The 21883-nt window shown below is 43.9% G+C and overlaps 1 protein-coding gene across 3 annotated transcripts in view; it reads left to right on the top strand.

Moving 5' to 3' along the window:
• Positions 1-21422: 21422 nt before the first annotated feature.
• CCDC88A (coiled-coil domain containing 88A) overlaps positions 21423-21883 on the top strand; it is a 200775-nt gene continuing 200314 nt past the window's right edge. For all 3 annotated transcript variants that reach the window (XM_044289367.1, XM_044289368.1, XM_044289365.1), the window contains exon 1: positions 21423-21822. In XM_044289367.1, coding sequence (XP_044145302.1) covers positions 21760-21822 — 63 coding nt within the window. In that variant the 5' untranslated portion in view covers positions 21423-21759. The remainder of the gene's footprint in view (positions 21823-21883) is intronic.

Raw genomic sequence — 21883 nt, 5'->3', positions numbered from 1 at the left:
GTACCAGATAGTGCCCCTTAAATAATTATTGGCACACAGTGCCCTAAAAAAAAGCTGTGCCCAGGAAACAGTGTCCTCGACACTAGTAGTGTAAACATGTCCCCCAAAAATATTGATACATAAAAAGGCCCTGTTGTGTGGCAGTCAAAAAAATACCTCCTCTTAGTGCCCCCAGTATAGCCAGTGTCCCTATAGTGCCCTCATAATATGTGCCAATGCCCCTACTGTGTGCCCCCCAAAAAACCTCTTAGTGCCCCCAGTTGAGCTAAGATCCCCATAGTGCCCCATAATTTGCACCAGTATAAAATACTCCTATATAGTGCCCCGTCCCATGGTGCCTGACATAATGTGCCAATATAAAATGCCCCTATAGAGTGTGCCATATAGATGCCCCAATAATGCTCCCCTCCCCCATTTTTATATTGCCCCCATGATGTATGGCAGAATAAAATTCCACTATAGTACTTATCCCCACCCCCATATTGCATATATAGTTTGTACCAGTATAAAATGCCCCCATAGTGCTCCTCCCCCCACTTCTCCATAATGCCCCCCCATGTGTGACAGTATATAATGCCAATATATAGGGCCCCCAGTAGATGCCCTCATATGACTCCTCTCCCCCCCATAGTGCCAGTATAATTCTAATATATAGGACTCCTAGTAGATGCCCCCATAGTGCTCCTCTTCTCCATGTGTTCCAGTAAATAATGCCCCCTAGTAGATGCCTCCATAGTGCTCCCCCATCTGTGCCAGTAAATAATGCCCCCTAGTACATGCCTCAATAGTGCTCCTCTCCCCCATGTGTGCCAGTAAATAATTCCCCCTAGTAGATGCCTCCATAGTGCACTTATCCCCCTATGTGTGCAAGTATAATGCCCCCTAGTAGATTACCCCATAGTGCTCCTCTTCCCCCATATGTGCCAGTATAATGCCCCCTAGTAGATCCCCCCATAGTGCTCCTCTCCCCCCTTCCCCATTCTGGGCAACAGCATAGTCTTAATAAAAAAATTTAACTCACATACTTACCTCTCATGACACTCTCAGGACTGTGTCCCCCTCTGTACGGCTCAGGCGGCATGATGACGTCATCGCGCTGCCTGCATCGGCCTTTGATATCAGAGGAACGGGTAAGGGAAATGCCTCTCCCCTGCCCCGCCGTGGCATCCATCTGTATCGCTGTCCGGAGGATGGCGATACAGATAAATATAGAGATAAGCGCTTCCACAATGAAAGTGCTCATCTCTCCCTGCCCTGCTGCCAAACATCTCATGGGCCCCCCTCCCACACTGGGCACAGGGGCGGTATGTCCTTCCCTGAGCCCAATGCATGCTCAGTTGCTTGCGTCGTGACATCCGAATTGTCACAGTTCAGCAGATGGATGACTACTGGTTCTCCACCATATTAGACCCTCGCTACCTGTCCAAAATGGGGGCCTTTTTTTTTTACACCCACTGAGACGGAGGTTATGAGCTGTGCGCTGCGATTGGCCAGTGCTGCAGCAAGGGACACGCCTCCTACAAAAAATCAGTCCAGTACAACAGACGGAGCTGAGACACCGGAGCCTATACCGGGCGAACAGAGCGGCACCCAGGCATACTAGTAAGTGCAGGGGGATCCCTGGGCGCCGCTCTGCCCACAGATAGAGTTAGTTTTTAGTTTGTATACTAGTGAAAGGTCCTCTTTAAACTGAACTATTATCGAGACATCCTATATAGTCAGTTGGCCGCTGCCTATGTGCTCTATTGTCCATCCCTACGAAGGTCTGACTGGGGGAAGGACCTTTGTGCTCACATTTCACTGCCATGGCTGCTGGAGGAGGTGGGGGGCAGGAGCATTACCAGCTCCATCAGTAGAAACTTAAGTCTAGAGTCTCTGATGAGCACTTCTCTTCACCTGCCTAGTGAAGAAACCATCTACCAGCAGCAGCAAGACATGGAGCAGAACCTAAACCAGGAGGTGGTGGCATACTTGGACTGCACCCTGCCACCCACATCAAAGATCCTCTGGACTACTGGGCATCTAAACTAGATTTGTGGCTGCAACTGGCCGAGTTTGCCCTGGACAAGCTTTCCTGCCCAGCCAGTAGTATGGCATCAGAGCGGGTGTTTAGTGCGGCGGGGGGCATAGTTACCCAAGGAGAACTCGCCTTTCCACCTAAAATGTAGAGAGACTGACCTTTGTGAAGATGAATCAGGCATGGATCAGCCAGGATTTTCACACACCAGTGCCTGATGCATCAGACTAGATCATTCTGTGTGCCACACCCAAACTTTGTCAAAAGAGACCTGTTTCTTCTGGCCACCTGCTTGAGCCATCCTTCTGATGCCACACACCTACTGCCAAGTGCTACTACTGCCATCCACCATCTTGTGCTGTTACTGCCACTGCTTTTGCCCCCACCTCATCACCCTGTGACTGGGCCATTGTGTTGACTCCTCATGCTCTTGCTACTCTTACCATTCTATCATTGGGCCACTGTGTTGACTCCTCATGTTGTTGCCACCCTCACCACTCTGTGACTAGGCCATTGTGTTGACTCCTCATGCTTACTCCAACAGCAGCAAGACATGGAGCAGATCCTAAACCAGGAGGTGGTGGCATACTTGGACTGCACCCTGCCATCCCACATCAAAGATCCTCTGAACTACTGGGCAGCCAAACTTGATTCGCGGCCGCAACTGGCTAAGTTTGCCCTGGACAATAGTGATGATCGAGCACCAAAGTGCTCGGGTGCTCTGGCCGAACACATTGGGATGCTCAGGAGCTCTATCGAGCACCCGAGTATAATGGAAGTCAATGGGGGAACCCGAGCATTAAACCAGGCGCTCCCTGGAGGAGGGTGCCTGGTTCATAGGAAAAGGTCAGAAATTGATGGAAACACCACCAAAATGGTTCGGGGGAGGATGTCTCGATGCATCTTGGACTCCCAGGTCGCTGCTGGGAACCATGTTGTCCGAGTAGTACTCCACTTTTACAGACTGACAATAATACGCACAAAACCGGGGAAAAAAAGTGTATATAAAGTGCAAGTGCTGCCAAAAATTACAAGGAAGAGGTACTGCGATACAACCTGTATATCACATCATGAAGGGCCTCATTCACATTGTGGTACAATAGTTCAGGTAGTGGGACTCCTACACTCATAAAGCCTATGCACTAAGTGAAAGGGCTGACAACAATTACAAGGAACCGCCACTGCAAAACACCCTTTGCTACACATAAAGGAGGGCATCATACACACTCTTGAAAATTTATGATTGATGGCCTGCTGGTGACCCTCAAAAACATTTGGAGCAAGGGCCTGCTGACCTGATCATCTAAAACATTAGGGGCGAGGGCCTGCTGCCGCATTGGTGACTCTAGATAACCTCTGGGCGATTGCATGTCCCTGTGACGGCGACGATCCATTTGGATGTCTGCCCCATCAACTTTCGATGTTCTTTTCTGCGCCTACTATGGTGATCACGGGTAACAGGGAATCGGTTCGAAGCCGAAGAGGGAGCTTGAGAAAGGGCTACCACATCCAAGAGAGGTCAATAGCTGAAATCTGATTTCTAATTGTGAACCACCCAGAGAGGATGGGTCAAGTTATTAAAGCGCAAGCATCCAAGGAAGGCAGCAGGCGCGCGGCAATTACCCACTCCCAACTTGGGGAGGTAGTGACGATAAATAACAATACAGCACTCCTAAGCGGCCCTGTTATTGGAATGAGTACACTTTCCGTTAACGAGGATCTATTGGAGGGCAAGTCTAGTGCCAGCAGCCAAATTTCTCCAGGCCTCCACAACGTTCACCCAGTGTGCCATCATGGTGAGGATTGTGTTGACCAGACTCTTGGCTACTCAGACTGGACTTGTAGGTGAGGGCCTTCTGCCACTTTGAATTCTGCACATCAATTATCCATTTGTGTCCAGGTACTCGGAAAGCTACTCCTGGTCACTTGTGCCGATGAGGTCCATAAGCTATAGTTAGCTATTACCCTCACTAGTCTCTCTGCATCTTAGTGTATAGACTTACTGTCTGGTGCTTGGTTTCTGTAGTTATCTTCTCCAGGCTTGATCAGGGCCCAGAGGAAAGAAACACAGCTACATGGTGACTTTAGCCTGTCTCTCTCCTCCTTGGACTTGCTTTTCCTCCTCCCACAGGAAAGGAACACAGCTACATGGTGACTTTGGCGTGTCTCTCTCCTCCTTGGACTTGCTTTTCCTCCTCTCACACTCAAACTTCAACTCCAACTAACTCATCTCTCTCTCTACATTTTCCTCTCAGCTAGACCCCCCCCCCCCACTATATATATTATGTGGTGCCAGCACCACCTAGGGGCGAATGGATGTAAATGAAATTGCCAGCCAGATAACAGAGAATACCATAAAATGCTAATAAACACATGTATATACAGTACAGACCAAAAGTTTGGACTCACCTTCTCATTCAAAGAGTTTTCTTTATTTTCATGACTATGAAAATTGTAGATTCACACTGAAGGCATCAAAACTATGAATTAACAAATGTGTGGAATTATATACATAACAAAAAAGTGTGAAACAACTGAAAATATGTCATATTCTAGGTTCTTCAAAGTAGCCACCTTTTGCTTTGATTACTGCTTTACACGCTCTTGGCATTCTCTTGATGAGCTTCAAGAGGTAGTCACCTGAAATGGTTTTCACTTCACAGGTGTGCCCTGTTGGGTTTAATAAGTGGGATTTCTTGCCTTATAAATGGGGTTGGGACCATCAGTTGCGTTGAGGAGAAGTCAGGTGGATCCACAGCTGATAGTCCAACTGAATAGACTGTTAGAATTTGTATTATGGCAAGAAAAAAGCAGCTAAGTAAAGAAAAACTAGTGGCCATCATTACTTTAAGAAATGAAGGTCAGTCAGTCAGTCAGCCGAAAAATTGGGAAAACTTTTAAAGTAAGGGCTATTTGACCATGAAGGAGAGTGATGGGGTGCTGCGCCAGATGACCTGGCCTCCACAGTCACCGGACCTGAACCCAATCGAGATGGTTTGGGGTGAGCCGGACCGCAGAGTGAAGGCAAAAGGGCCAACAAGTGCTAAGCATCTCTAGGAACTCCTTCAAGACTGTTGGAAGACCATTTCAGGTGACTACCTTTTGAAGCTCATCAAGAGAATGCCAAGAGTGTTGAAAGCAGTAATCAAAGCAAAAGGTGGCTACTTTGAAGAACCTAGAATATGACATATTTTCAGTTGTTTCACAGTTGTTTGTTATGTATATAATTCCACATGTGTTAATTCATAGTTTTGATGCCTTCATAGTCATGAAAATAAAGAAAACTCTTTGAATGAGAAGGTGTGTCCAAACTTTTGGTCTGTACTGTACATTAAGATGTTTGAAGTGTCCCATTTACACACGAATGTGTGACGCTGCATTAGGAAAGTGCCAAAACATCACTGTCCTCCTCTCACTTATATGACTATATAAGCTAGAGCTACAAGTTGTAGGACACTGATACATAGTAGAGATCCCTAGGATTTAAGACTTTGACAAGGGACTTCAGCTAGTGGGATACAAAGTCATGTGCTACACAAAACTTTTGGCCTCATGCCCCAACCTCATGACCTCATGTCCTACCGCTGAGGACAGTCAGATCACTAACCTGCTTATGTTTGTAAGCAAACAGTATTAAGGGATCCAAACCAGCGCTGGAAAAAGGGGTGAGTTTGACATATTTTTTTTTATCTTTGAAAATCCCTTTAACTGGCATAACTCAACCCAAGCCAATATAATAGTGCTTGAGTCCAGGCTGCTGCTTCACCTGCTTAACTGTTCAGGTTTTCCGCTGTACAACTACATCAAGTGTTTTCAATACCAAGGATTGTCTTCCAGAGTGAGGGGGGACCATAAATCGGCCAATAAAGAGAGCAAATAAAGGTGAGATTCACGTGTTGTGTTGTTTGTGTCTGGTATGGAATTTTTATGAAAATATGTCTAGCTGATGCTTAATAATGCTTTTTTTGGTTTTTGTTTGCTACCAGTTGTTTTTATCACAGGAGGAATATCAAGCCACACTGCATATACATCAGTGGAATTTCACAGACTATGATGATGACATAGACAAAAAACATCAACCAGCCCATGATGAGATGTGGCTTGTGTCCTCCTCTAGACCATTATATGACTCTTTAATATAAAATACATATTATTTACACACTGGAAGATAAATTACATCAGCACATAGGACAGGTCAGCAGAAAGATGTCATCTCCATCTTCTCAAGACTACCTGCAGCTGTCAACTGGTCCAATGGACATGTGCCTACTACACCAAGAGTCATGTACATGAAGAAACGTCTCAGATGACTGATATTTATAACTCCATGTCTATATATCTTGACACCATTAGGATATTGATATAAGTGGAGATTTAGACTTCTCGAGTCTGGGGATAACTATATGAGCAGAAGTCAACATCCAGAGGACAACATATACAGAGGACAACATATACAGAGGACAATGCCGCCCCCATCTTCTTGGTAATAACTTGGACCATGTAAGAATTAGTGGATGGGGACGTTCCTGCATCACTAGATTTTTATTCCACAACTACACCTATCATCATTTTACCAATATAATATTATGATCCTAAACATAATTCAATACAGGCCAAAATATGTATTTTCTATGTTCTTATGTTTCTTAATTTGAAAAGTTCATTGATAGTACAGCATGGATGCCTCCAGAGATGACTGTAAATGAAGATAAGAAAAATATAAGAATGCCTCTAGTCTCATGTATAGGTGTCATTTCTCTTTAAATCTTAAGCTGTATATGTCACCATGGTAACTGCTGCAGACAACAACCAATAGGATTGCTGGATGTGAATTTGAAAACAACAAGCCGTCAGTTGGCTGCAGTCAGTTACTGGTCAGTGATGAGAGGAGATGGACGTCTACGCGCTCGGCTCTGCTCAGTGCGGAGATCACTTTATGGTGACTTCTTTGGCATCTTCGGAGCTTTCTTCTTGTAACTGTGCGATCTCTGAGGTAAGAGGCCAGGAGCTGATCATGAGGAGGAAGATCTGAAGAAATGGCCACTCAACAGACAGGACATAACTGATAATGGAGGATGGAGGCTGGTAATAAATGTCCAGTATTATTCTCTGGTCATGGGAGCTTCTCTCAACATCATTCTGCTCCATAATTTTATAGCAAATTATATATATACGGATGAAGCAGAGTTAACATTCACAGTCATAATGCGTTAACTAGATGTGTTAACCCTACTGCATCTGTATATATATATATATATATATATATATATATATACACACTGTACACACACATTGATCTATATATCTCCAGTGTCTTCATATGTGTATTTATTTTTATCTACAGTATGTAATGATAACATGTAACGTGTGCCATGTCTACATATGTTATATATTTACATGTATGTAATATTAACGTAATATATATGTTTGCAATGTCTAGATATTTAATACACTGGCATATATTGTGCATATACTTCACTGACCAGACAGGGGGTGCAGAATCTAAGGGATCCCCTGGTTTTCACTCTTTAACCCCTGCCAGGGCTGTGGCTTAGATACAAGTGGATCCCCAGGTTGGTATCCCCATACTCAGATTGTCTATGGTAGCGCTACAGATGAATGGCATGGTCATGAACATAGGAGGCTCCATCACCAGGATGCAAACAGGATACAATGGACAGGAGGATAATTCCCCCAAAAAATAGTCAGAACTAAATCCAGAAGTAGAACTACAAAGCTCCAAAACGTAAATGAGAGCGACCAGAGAGGAACGAGGTTAGAAACTGACAACTACCTAGAGCCAGAAAAGGTTTTGGGACTACCATGACTGATGGCAGACACCGAGCGCTGGAACGGGGAGCAGTGAGTAACATATATATCAAGTATCCACATGTGTATTATATACATCTGTAATAATAATACATGCACTGTAAACATTACAATGTTTGTAATGCTGCATATTTTATATCTTAGTACATATATGTTTCCTTTTAAAAACGGTACATATAAAAGCGTACCACTGAGAACATCATATGCCCATTACCAGTTGAATATTTCATGACTGCTGTGAGGAATGTGTGTACTGCTACCCACGTTCCAACCTTGGCCCAAAAGAAAGTGAGTATGCTCTGCCCCATCCTGGTTCCCTGACAGAAGTGTATAGCCCAGTCTTTTTTTTTTTTTTTTTTTATTAAACAATAAAAAATTTTTTTTTTTTTTTTTTTATTAAAAGCCCAGTCTTGTTAAGATAGATCCTTTGGATGCCTTAGTCTCCAGCTCGCTTTGTTGGACAACTATGAAAAGGCTCACAAACCAGGACATCCTACTATTCGTTCCCGACCTGAGCCCTCTCCATGGTCTCCTCTCCTATTCCACCAGGGGACAATCTCAGAATTCAACTAATATATTAAGTTAAGAATCTGCTGCACAAAAACATATCAAAGTCAATTCAGGTTGGAATCCATCAACAACAATAATTCTGCCATCCAAAGGAAGCAGAGGTCATTTCTCTTAACGTGGATGATACTGGGACATGGAGGCCTGTATTGATGTCAACCACCTGCTAGCCTCCACCAAAGGCTGCCGATCCTTTTTCAGTGAACATTCACTGACTGTAAACCTCAGACCTTCCACAGGGTTAACATTCGGCAGGTTTGAAAGCTTAGAACATGTAAGGGCGCTTAAACAACCGCACCAAGGATCACGGTTTCCATGTAAAATAAAAAGATCTTAACCCAACAAATTAGGGCAAACATACCTTGAGTATGATTGCAGCCACCATCATCTAATGTACATCCCATACAATTCTAGAAAACTAGGACCTGGACGGAGGCCATTTCTCCTTTTGGCAGTATTGGAGTGCCACAGTATGGCACCCTGCATGTAACTCTATTTTTGCCATCAAAATGAAGGACACCTCGACGGAACCTGATGAACCCCATTACGTCAAGCCAGGGTGCAGGATCGGGCTGGTACAAGTAGTCATTGTGTGGCCATACGAAGAGAAATGGGGTCCTATGACCCCAGTTTATAACTTCAAGGAGGGCATGATGTAGAGAGGTGGCTGTCCATACATAGTCTACAATGAAGACAGCTGCATGAATACTTTCTTGTTCTCTGGAGTGTTGAAGGGGTAAAAAGTGCACCCTTTTCTCCTAAATAGCTGGGAGTACTGGGACTGGGACCCACACCTATAACACATTTATGACATTTATTTTTGATATGCTATAAATGTCTCTGAATGTAATACCCCTTTACATTTTGTTACGGCTTTGAGAGTGGTTCAGTCTGACAATTGGCCTTCAGACCAGAAATAGTTGTACACCACTGGTGTGGTTTATACACAAGTCCAGCTTGGAAGCTGAGGAATGGAGAGCAGTAAGTAGGTGTATTATGCATGGTTTTCTTTCACTATTTTTTACTGGTTTTCACTGACTGGCCCAATGACAGGAAGGGGAGGATGCATGTATATGGACATCCTGAGAATGGTGCATCGCTGGAGGACCTATCTAATGAAGACAACTACAGAGCTGCCATTAGTAAGCCATTATCTCTTCACTGGGACATTTGCTAAAAATATTATAACAGCAGATATACAGGAATATTCTAAAATATTTACCCACTGGATCAGTGATAAGTGTTAGATCTAAGGTTAGATTTAACATTTATCATCTATCAAGTGGAGAAGCCATAATATCATATACATGCCCTGGGGTGGTATAAATATATATATATATATATATATAGTACATGTATATGGTAAGACTACCCCTTTAAATATGTAAACAGGACTGATCATGCAGAACAAAATGTGAATACAGCACATGTTGTATTTGAGTAAAGCCTTCCGATAACACTTAATAGGGTTTGAAGATAAAATAGAGGAGCACAGATCATATATCACAGTTTTCAGCCCATCGACCACTTTTTCAGATGGGTTCCTACACTAACACTTTATTTATAGACCAGGAGATCTAAAGTCTAATTGGTTGGATCTCCAGGAATATATAAATAGCATTCATATATGACTACCGTTCTTATAACCTGTTTCATAGCATCATCTATCTATAGGGGTTTTTAATTACAGGAGCATACAGGGCACATTGCCTTGCTGTGCAGTGGATCAAAAGATGGAGTATGACATGATCCACACATAAAAGTAACACATTTTACATCTGTGTATCTCCTCTTATTCAAATAAAGTCTTAGTGTAGGGACCCATCTGAATGAGGTCGCCTTGACGTGGCAGATGGGCTCGCACAATTTATCAAAATGTGTGCTAAGAACCTCACATTGACAACTGAAATTCAGACTATATTTCAAGAAATGTTTTACTTAAAGCTCTGCATCACGAGGATACAAACTCTAGCATAATTAACTCCAGCTTTGTAATCACCGCCATACAAAAACACTTCTGGGTGCACCACTCCTTGACCGTTAAAGCGTTTTCCAAGATTTAAATACCAATGACCTAGACTTTGAATTGGTCATCAGTATCTGATCAGTGGGGGTCCAACACCTGGGACCCTTGCTGATCAGCTGTCTGAGAAGGCAGCGGTGCTCGCAGTAGCACCACAGCCTTCTCACAACTTTTCCTAGGCCAATGACGTCAGGTTCATGTATCACGTGGCCTAGGTGCAGCTCAGCCCCACTGAAGTGAGCACAGAAGAGCCGCTATACAATGTATAATGTTAGGGGGGTGCAGGGGGTATGGGCCCCCCATTCTTGTGATCGGTGGGGGTCCCAGTGGTAGGACCCCCACTGATCTAATACTCATCCCCTATCCTGTAGATAGGGGATAACTTGTAACAACCGGAATACTCCTTTAAGATCTTAGAAAACTCTTTTAACATCCTTCATTCCTGTTCATCTCCCCTTTTTTTCTCCTCTGTTCCCTTACTGGATATTGTGCAACTGTAAAATGATAGAAGCATGAAACTACATGACTCTGTTAAATTCAGTAAGTAGAGTGCAGGCAATTCAAAATTCAATTCTAGGTTAAAAAAAATGTCTAAAACGTTTCAAGCTAATATATTGCAAAGTGAATCCTTTTTTAGGCTATGTTCACACACTGCACTGTACGGTCTTCATACACTGTATGTCAGGGAAAGCTCCCTTCATATTCGGAACATATTTATAGACCTATTTGGACTCAACATGTACCACAAAAGTGCCCTTCTTTGCCCTGCATATGTTTTGCCAGTGTACATAGCCTCTTGTTAACCATATTGGAAAGTGTAGTTGACTATGCATTTCAACACCAAGGTATCCCTGAAAATACACCATGCGGTACAATAAGAGCTAGTGGCAGGCATACACTACTGTATAGCATATGGCAGTATGACCCACCTATACATTCGGTGTATACGCCTGGATGGTTTCTTGGTGTATATTCTGAACAAGCACTGAACCGTATTAATAGGAAATGAAAGATTTCATAACAAGATACATTAGAGAAAAAGGGTATTCTAGATCCATCCGCGCAGAAAAGAAGTAGAAGCTCCAGTTGTACAGAGGTACATGGAGAAAAGTAAATGAGAATGTACGGTAATTATTTTACGGAACAGAGCAGCTATATGAAATAAAAATAATACTTTATCATATTTTTCTTGTATTCATCCCATCACTGCACAGCCAGATACATAAATCACATCACAGAATTCTGCATACCCATTGAACATTTAGCAGTTATATTATTATACACTAGGGGGCACTGTTGATTTTGTTTCCAATTGCATTCTGCATTCATTATATGTAAGAGATCTCATGATTATAACATCAACAGTCTAATGTCTGTAGAAATGTACAAAAACTATAAAATGTATTTATTTTATTTTTTTACTTTGCAGCTAAATATGTTGTAGGTATAAAGTATAAAGCAGACTATGGTTTGCATGACAAATTAGGCTTTGTTCACACCACTTTTTTTTTAACCTATATCAGGAACAAAATGTCCCTTTGGGGTGTTTATTGTGGATACATATGTAAAAGGTGTCTCCTCTAATGAGGATTGGTACAAATGATGATATTCAAATCTGCCAGAAAACCAGCAGAGGTCAGTAGTGTCTGGAAAACATTAGGAAGTAGGGTATATATATGGTACAATAGTACTAGTTGGAGAGAATCACAAACCTAGCAGCCTAAAACTAGGGTGGAGGGTCAGCGGCCCACTTACATGATGGGGCCCTCCAGTGATGGATTAGCAATGTGCCCGCTCTCTGTCTGGCAGCTATTATACAGCGTTACATACAGTAGTTGGCTTTCTTTGTGGGTTGATGCCACTATAAACACCCATTACATTTGAGCTTACTTCAGAAGCACATCAGTGATGTCACCAATGTCATATGTGCTCAATTTCTGGAATTTGTCAGCAGTAAAAAAAAAAAAAAAAAACATCCACTATGTGTATTATCATTTTTTGTATTTATTAGTGAAGGGGTTAATGCCATATGTAATGGAAAGAGTCAAGTACCCGGTGTCTGGTGGTTCCTCACCACCTCAGGCTCCGGTGGTGTCTGCTGCTCTAATCCTTGGTCCACAACTAGGAGCTGAATCTGCCTGACAGACAACCAGGACTAGGTGTGGGGTCAGGGAGAGTCAGGGACACACAAATACAGTATATAGCATCTACACACACACATATATGATATATACGCACATCCAGTATACAGCACACACACAATCAGTCACTATTTTTTACTAGTTACATCAGGGAAATTCTGATGCACAGGGTGTATGTTAGGTAATGCATTATGCCATCCATTTACATATACCCCAAACATCCCTAACTTAATCACAACACAAAAAGTTAGGGATATTTGCAGTGGCGCACTAAGGGGGTGGCGATTGCTGGAGCGCTGGGAGCTGCAGTCCTGTCTCTCCCGCACTGAATGGTGTGCTCCACCATTCAGCCTGCAGGCACAGATCGTGCTGCCGGACTGTGTGGGAGGAGCCTGCAGCCTAAACTCCTCCCACACAGTACTGCAAAGCGATCTGTGTCTGCAGGGGAGAGCTGGATCTGACCATCAGGAACGGGACAAGGTGAGTAGTTACTGCGTTTTTGGCTTTTTGTTTTAGCACATGTGGCACAGAGGGCATTACTACTATAAATGGGGCACGGAGGGCATTACCACAATTAAGGGGACACAATGGGTATTTCTATTATAAACGGGACACAATGGGCATTACAAATATGGAGGGGGCACAATGGGCATTATTACTATAAACGGGGCACAAAGATCGTTACTGCTATAAAAGGGGCACAGAGGGCATTTCTACTGTGAAGGGGGTGGGCATAACTGTTATGGGGTACAGAGTGGGAATTATTACTGTGGGGCAGTGACCCCTTACAGCACTACTGTAAGGGGGCACTGAGGGTGCAGCACTAGTGTAGGAGGGGCACTAAGGGGGCAGCATTACTGTAAGAGGGGCACTGAAGGGGAAAACTACTGTGTGGGAATACTAAGAGGTCAGCATGTGTCAGGGTACTAAAAGGACATAACTACTGTGCGGGGGCACTAAGGGGGCATAACTACTATGTTAGGGCACTAAGGTTAGGGTTAATGAGGGCCAGCGAATGGTGGATACAATGACCAGGCCCAGTTTATATAATAACTAGAGATGAGTGAAGTTTTCAAAAGTCGATTCGGACGCTTCGCCAAATTCTTTCAAGAAATTTGCTTTGTTACTAATATATTTGTCACAAAGCGCATTAAATTGGCTATATCGCGGGTCGCAGGGAGAGTGTATCTCGGTGTACATCATTGTGCATTGCAGCAACATGCATAGCTAGTTCTTCCTGGTAGTTAAACAGTTACTGTGACAGGCAGGTGGACACCCCAATAACTGTAAATTTAGACAGCTTATTCACCCCAATTTTAGAATCAAGGCCCAATGGAATTGCTTATCTATTAAACAAGGTGGACACCCCAATAACTGTAAAATTAGATTCTCTGTGCCCTTGATGCACATGCAAATGTGCTGTCTCCTTGGTATCCCTTCAGAATTCAGTCCCTGCACTGTCCCGGCAGTCTCCCTAACTGTCCCTATGATATCCCTACACTGTCCCTATCCAATATTCCACAATTAAAAGCTTTGCCACGTCTATCCCTGTGCTTAGCTCACAGTGAAATGGCGAAGACCAACTAGGATAAGGCTTTTAAAGGGGCTGTGACATCACAGGATATGGCTAGCTGCTGATTGGCTGTCTGCACGGCATTATGGGTGATCTCGAGTTTCCGGGCTTCTTGCTTTGACTTTGTAACACACATAGCCACCATATTAGGAAAAAAAAACTATTTGTTACAACAAAGCGCAAGGAAATTCGGATTAATTGTGAATCAAATTTTTTCTAAATTTCCAATCGAGTTTCACATGGGATGCTTCGATTCGCTAAACACTAATGATAACAATGTACCATCTCTTTACTGAGGATGATGAGTGAAGCAGTAAAAGCATATGTCAGGCACAATTCTGATGTATATCACAGACCGTGCTGTACCTTCCATGGAAATGGCTGTTCTCTTCCTCTCAGGGGTATTCTCGCAGTTCATTAGCCCTTTTCTACCTAAATTCAGCCTCAGAAATGGTGCTTTCCTGGTTTAAAAGTTAATTCTTGGGCCTGTTTAACAGCAGAAAAAACCAAACAGGTCTAGTCCCTAGCTCCTCGGCTGAGAACTCCCTGGATCACACCAGACTCACTGGCTGGTGCAACCAAAACTGGTCTGCACTAATCATCTCCCCACCCAGAGCGGCAGGGCCAGCATCCCTCCTACTGTGTAGGGCAGGCATCCTCAAACTGCGGCCCTCCAGCTGTTGCAAAACTACAATTCCCAGCATGCCCGAACAGCTTACAGGTATCAGCCTACTGCAGGGCATTGTGGGAGTTATAGTTTTACAACAGCTGGAGGGCCGCAGTTTGAGGATGCCTGGTGTAGGGCCTCAAAAACTAAGGTGTGCTACCCTCATACAGCTCTTGGGATCAGATACAAGACATAACACAAGGCATTAAGTCTTTTAGCAACAAATTACGCTAGATTTTTAGCGGTGATCCGCTGGGTCACAGCACATGCAACAGAGAAAAGCTCAAGCTTGAATATAGAGCAAGTGGAACAATGAAGCCATATCCAGAGATCAAGGTGACACCAATAGGTTTCTACGTCAGGAGTAGCACATCAATTATGTGGTAGACTAGGAATATAGAGAATATAGAGCAAGCAGGAGAATAATTTGTAATGCTCTGATACAATACATAGTAATGTATGATAGAACAGAAATTATTTTTTAGATCATTTGATCAAACATAAAAATAGTCCAGTTCAGTTGGACTGAAGTAAAGTAATGTATTTTTCGTCTGCTTTGAGGTCTGTGCTTAGCCAAATGCTCCAGACATCATAGGAGCTGAAGGCAAGCCAAAGGCTACAAGTCATTTCCTGAGTTCTGTCTTTACTTGTAGACTGCACCTGACGGAGCTATATAAAATGCATATACATTACATCACCTTCATCTATCCTGTACTCTGACAATGGGGAGGAATGACTAAATCTATAGATGGCGTCTAGACCAGCACCAGGAGCTTAGGTTGGATGATAAATCTGGTGCAGGGATAGACAGATTTGTTTAGTTCGATGCCAACTATTGATTGGCTTACTTTGAGACAGAATGTTACATCAGAATTGTGGCGCAATTTTGGTGCAAAACAGTGCATCTTAGGTCATGCCCCTTTAACCACAAAGGTCCGACCCCTTTCCTCTAAGCCCAGCCTCCTCTTCGAGTGGAAACTCTGGTTATGCCAAAATTGCACTAATTTGCACCACTTTTTGGACAGCTTTTAGGTGCAAACATATCAGTAAATTGAAGCCAATAGGGGTCATTTACAAAGACCGGATTTTTACGCTGGTCTTTGTTTCCCCCCTGAACTGCGGAGAAAGCCTCTAATTTACAACAAGGCTCAGGCGATGTCCTTCCCAAGTGGCAAGGACAGCATAAAAATGCCCGTGTGGCAAAATACTGTCACATGGGCATTCAAAAAAGGGTCTATTTATGCCAAAAGCTACACAATAAAAATATTCAGAAATGACCCCCAATATGTTTTCTGTCATTCTCTAATTGACGTCATCTTCTATACATGCTCCATTCTATAAGAGGTTACACAGAGAAATCCCCATTATCGTGTTGTAATATATGTGGGGTTGGCTATAATGATCATAGTACGTTTCTTGTGTGTTCTTTGTTCAAATGAAAAAAAAAAAAAGTTTCCAAAATTTTACATGGGGTTGTTGAAAGCCTTGGAAAGTGGTAGTGGAACGGTCACTCTAGACAGGGGTGCACCACCAATGAGGCCTCAGACAGTACCAGGTAGGGGCAAGAGGAGGGCATCAGAAGGGCCATGGGGAATGAGCGCTTTCATTGTAGCAAACGGGTTAGGTTAGGAAACTTGCATGGGGGGAGGGGGGGTGTCGCCGTTTCAGTTTTTTCCTCAGGCAGCAGAAAGGCTAGGTGCACCCCTGACTCTAGGATCCATCATACCTGAATCGACTATTTCTATTGTGATGACTTCTTTCCAAGAATTCCTTTATTTCTTTATTCCTGTACTTTGGTCCTGTGAGGAAACCATGGAGCGTGGTCACACTCGGACAAGCTCTGCTGAATGGGGCAAAATTCGCATGCTGATCCTTGGCGCCTGCAACTACAGATCCACGGCAAAAATCTGAGGGCCAGCCTTGGATTCTCATTGATGTTTCATAGATAACCTTATTATTTATATACATGTATACATCCAAATCAAGATAAAAGATTCTTTGCTAAAGGGTTTTTCTTTTTATCTTTTTACTGACGACCTTTCCTCAGGATTGGTCATCAGTATCTGATCGGTGGAGGTCTGAAACACAGAACCCCTGCCAGTCAGCTGCTTGAGAAGGCACCGGTGCCCGCAGTAGCACCATGGCCTTCTTATAGCTTTCCCTAGGCCATGTGACGTCACATTCATTGATCACATGGCTTAGGCGCAGCCTTGATACCAAGCACAGCCGCTATATAATGTACGGTGCTGTCCTTGGTGAGCAGGGAGAAGGTCGGGTGCTACTGCGAGCACCTGTGCCTTCACTAACAGCTGATGGGCGGGGTCCCGGGTGTCGACCCCCTCCAATTAGATACTGATGACTTAGGCCTCATGCACACCAACGTATTTTCTTTCTGTGGCGTTCCGTTTTTTTTGAGGACCGTATACAGAACCGTTCATTTCAATGGGTCCGCAAAAAAACGGAAGTTACTCTGTATTCATTCCGTTTTCGTATATCTGTTCCGCAAAAAAATAGAACATGTCCTAATATTGTCCAGATTACAGACAAGGATAGGACTGTTCTATTAGGGGCCAGCTGTTCCGTTCCGCAAAATACGGAATGCACATGGACGTCATCCGTATTTTTGGTGAATCCGTTTTTTGCGGACCGCAAAATACATACAATCGTGTGCATGAGGATAAGTTACCTCAGCAGAGAACATCACATTCATTAGCAGTCATTTTTTCCCATATACACTCACTGTGTGCCAGAAATATAGGCTTAAAATGTGACAGGGTGCTGCAACATTTTGGAAAAACTAAACCAATCAATAGGGGGTGTAAAGTTAGACATAAGCACCTAACTTCTAGCAAGAAAACGTAGAAGTCCTCTTTACTACGCAGTCCTGGCAAGCATCAGGTCTGTACTAAACATGCACCTATTCCCGTAGCACTGGCGCACATCTCCCCTGCCTAGCTCTGTCGCTCAAAGCTGGGGGGCTGGCAGCGATAGGGAGCAGAGCTTTCGGAGCAATGGTGACACCATGGTTGCACTAAGCAGCTAATTGGCATATCACAAAATCAAGGATTTCTCAGGAACGTGGCCACTGATCAGGATGGGGGAAACAGCGGATGAGGGTACTTTCAGACTTGCGGCAAAGGATTCCGGCAGGCAGTTCCGTTACCGGAACTGCCTGCTGGATCCGACAATCCGGACGCGAACTGATGGCATTTGTCAGATGGATGCGGATCCGTCTGACAAATGCATTGCAATACCGGATCCGTCTCTCCGGTGTCATCCGGAAAAACAGATCCGGTATTCATTTTCCTTTGCATTTTTTAAGGTCTGCGCATGCCAGATCCGACACTAATACATTTCAATGTAAATTAATGCCGGATACTGCATTCCGGCAAGTGTTCAAGTAATTTTGGCCGGAGAGAAAACTGCAGCATGCTGAGGTATTTTCTCCATCCAAAAAACGTAAGAGGGACTGAACTGATGCATCCTGAACAGAATGCTCTCCATTCAGAATGCATTAGGATAAAACTGATCATTTTTTTCTGGTATTGAGCCCCTGTGACAGAAAACAAAAACGCTAGTGTGAAAGTACCCTGAATCAGTAGACCTGTGTAAATCTGACACTGCACTTGGATTACTCTGGAGGTATGTGGTAAAGATGCACCAACTTTATCAAACACAGTGCGACATTGTTATTGTGGCACAAATTTCAGCAATTGAGGGGGATTTATCATGAGAGTTATGACTAAGTCTGCGTTTGCCAAATTTATTAAACACCAGTGGGGTCATTTATTAAACAGAAATATGCCTAAATTAGGCGTATTTCTGGCGCAGAAGGTCCTTTGTGCCTCAATCTGAGACTTTCCCGCTCACGCTAGGACTAAAATAGTGGGCATGGATTGGGCGGACGTAGACGTAGAAAACGGTCTGAATGTAAGGCCTCTTTCACACTACAGTATGTTGAATTCAGTGTTTTGCGTTCCGTTTTTCACGGATCCGTTGTTCCGTTTTTTGCTTCCGTTGTGGTTCCGTTTCCGTTCCGTTGTTCCGTTCCGTTTTTCCGTATGGCAAATACAGTATACAGTAATTTCATATAAAAAATTGGGCTGGGCATAACATTTTCAATAGATGGTTCCGCAAAAAACGGAACGGAAACGGAAGACATACGGATGCATTTCCGTATGTGTTCCGTTTTTTTTGCGGACCCATTGACTTGAATGGAGCCACGGACTGTGATTTGCAGCCAAATATAGGACATGTTCTATCTTTTCAACGGAACGGAAAAACGGAAATACGGAAACGGAATGCATACGGAACACATTCCGTTTTTTTGCGGAACCATTGAAATGAATGGTTCCGTATACGGACCGTATACGGAACGCAAAAAAACGGACCGTATACGGAACGCAAAAAACTGTAGTGTGAAAGAGGCCTAAGGCAGAGGATTGTGGCAGAGGATTCTGGCAATCTGGACACAACAACTGATGGCATTTGTCAGATGGATCCGTCTGACAAATGCATTGCAATACTGGATCTGTTTTGCTGAAACACTGAATGCCGGATCCGGCACTAATACATTTAAATGAAAATCATAGCCGGATCCGGCATTCCGGCAAGTGTTCAGTATTTTTGGCCGGAGAGAAAACTATAACATGCTGCGGTATTTTCTTCGTCCAAAAAAAGTAAGAGGGACTGAACTGATGCATCCTCAGGCGTCCTGAACGGGATGCTCTACATTCAGAATGCATTAGGATAATGTGACGGAACTCAATACCGGAAAACAAAAATGCTAGTGGGAAAGTACCCTAAGACAGCAAGGAAGCTGTCTTACCTTTGGGGCTCATTCACACGACCGTAGGTGTCCCGTTGCCATATTGTGTACCGCATATGCGGATCCGCAATACACGGGCACCGTTCTGTGTGCATTCCGCATCACGGATGCGGACCCATTGACTTGAATGGGTCCGCAAATCCGGAGATACGGAACGGTGCGGAACGGAACCCCACGGAAGCACTACAGAGTGCTTCTGTGGGGTTCTGTTCCGTACTTCCGTTCCGCAAAAAGATAGAACATGTCCTATCTTTTTGCAGAACGGAGGGATGCGGACCCATTCAAGTTGAATGGGTCTGGATCCGTCCTGGAGGCTTCGTGAACGTTCTCTGTGCAATGGGGACCGCAAATTGCGGCCCCAATGCATGGAACGGAACACATACGTTCGTGTGAATGAGCCCTTAGAAGCGGCGATGGATCCGTCGAAGTCATGGAGGGGCCGGCGCCCAGTGCAGGGCTTTATTAAGACCAGTGTCTAAAATGCCGGTCTCAATAAATGTACCCTCAGGAGTTGGATGTACCCCCGGTCGATCTCATACTGGCGACCGATTTTGAGGATAGACCATCAATATCAAAATCCTGGAGAACCCCTTTAACACGAAAACGGCACGAAAAAAAAGCCATAAAAAAATGTATGCTGTATGGAAAAAAAGGCAGGCGGTTTTTATGGATTTTTTTGCAGTAAATATATGTGTGTGTGTGTGTATATATATATTTATTTATACTGTATATATAGCAATGACGACATTTTCCCAGGCATAAGGACATGTTTGGCTAACATGATGCAGGATCTAGGTGGCGTCATGCTTCCCATCTTTATATATTGAGTGCTGTACGACTGCAGGGCCAACACAAGGTCAGTCAGGAGTTAATATATGGCTGAGGTGCAGATCTGGATCATCCATGGGGGGGAGGGGTATATAAAAAGGCTTTTCCTGCTCAGGGCTACTAGCACTGTAAGAGGTTTTCTGCGCCCGCACATCGCTCCCCTCCTCCCTTTCTCGCACATGGCCCTGTGAGACTGTGGGGCTGTCTGGTTGGAAATTACATTGCACTTTCTTTTTCTCACTTGAAAAGGATTGTGGGAAATTTATATGAAAAATTAAAAAATAAATAATAATAATTCTGTATAGCAGGCGATTACTGGGATGATGTCATATCCGCATCTCATATTGGGAATGCCATGCGTCACGCACAAGCACAGGATCGCCATATGTGGTTAGGTCAATCAGAAACCTAAAAGTCACATTTTTAATTATTTTTCCCCCCCTGCGGCTGTGACTCAAGCCTCCGCCTAGATTGAGACATGATTTTCCTGGGCTCTCCTCCTCATGCAGCCTGATGGGGGTAGTGGTACATGTTGGAGGAAGGGTCTGCCCTCTGCAGTGCATAACACTTGGGTGCCTAGGTGGCAGAAGAGGTGGTGGTAATCTGCGTTTTGCCTGACCCTTGTGAATTAGTAAAATATAACAGCAGACAGGAAGAGGGGAGGGGTGCAGGGGGGGACGGCGCAGCTCTTGTAATAAAATGCCGTCTGGAAAAAAAATAAAAAATCCTTTGTTTTATATAAATATAAAATGATTGGGAACAATGTCACCAATTCTGCTGCCCCAATCCTGAGTGTGAACAAGGAGGAGTCTCAAGCTGCCAGGGTTTGGGTGGATGCAGACGGCGCTCTTCAGCCTTTGCTTGGATTTTACCTTTTTTTTTTTTTTTTCCTTCCAGAGCTGCTGAAGACTGGAGCCCTTTTTCCTATTTCTCCACCCCTCCAATTCCTCCCCCTTTCCCAGTCTCCAGATGATGCCTCCCCCTTGTGCTGCATGCAGACCCTAGTTCTGCACCTCTGCAGAGAAGGGAGGGAGGGGAAGCAGGGCTTTTATTACACTACAATGTCTCTTATTTATTAGGGGATCTCCGATTTGGATCCAGAAGATTTCCACAAGTGCTTCCTATTTTGGATTTGTATCATTATTTATTTTTTATCCCCCCCCCCTCCTCCTCAAATGGCATTACTACACCCCAGACACTGGATTACACTGTTGTATTAGGAACATCATCTGGATTGCTTTCTGGACTCGATACCTGGAGGACTATCGAAGTATTTGGTTTAAAAAATGGAGAATGATCTATTCACTCCACTCCTGGAAAATTTCATGAGCAGTGCTCTAGTGAGCTGGGTAAGCAGTCCTCTGTGTCTTCTCCTCCACGCTGATCCATGTGCTGCTATGCCTCCTTAAC

This window comes from Bufo gargarizans, chromosome 4 (genome assembly GCF_014858855.1).
Source record: "Bufo gargarizans isolate SCDJY-AF-19 chromosome 4, ASM1485885v1, whole genome shotgun sequence".
NCBI lineage: Eukaryota > Metazoa > Chordata > Amphibia > Anura > Bufonidae > Bufo > Bufo gargarizans.
This window is presented reverse-complemented; position numbering and strand designations above follow the sequence as displayed.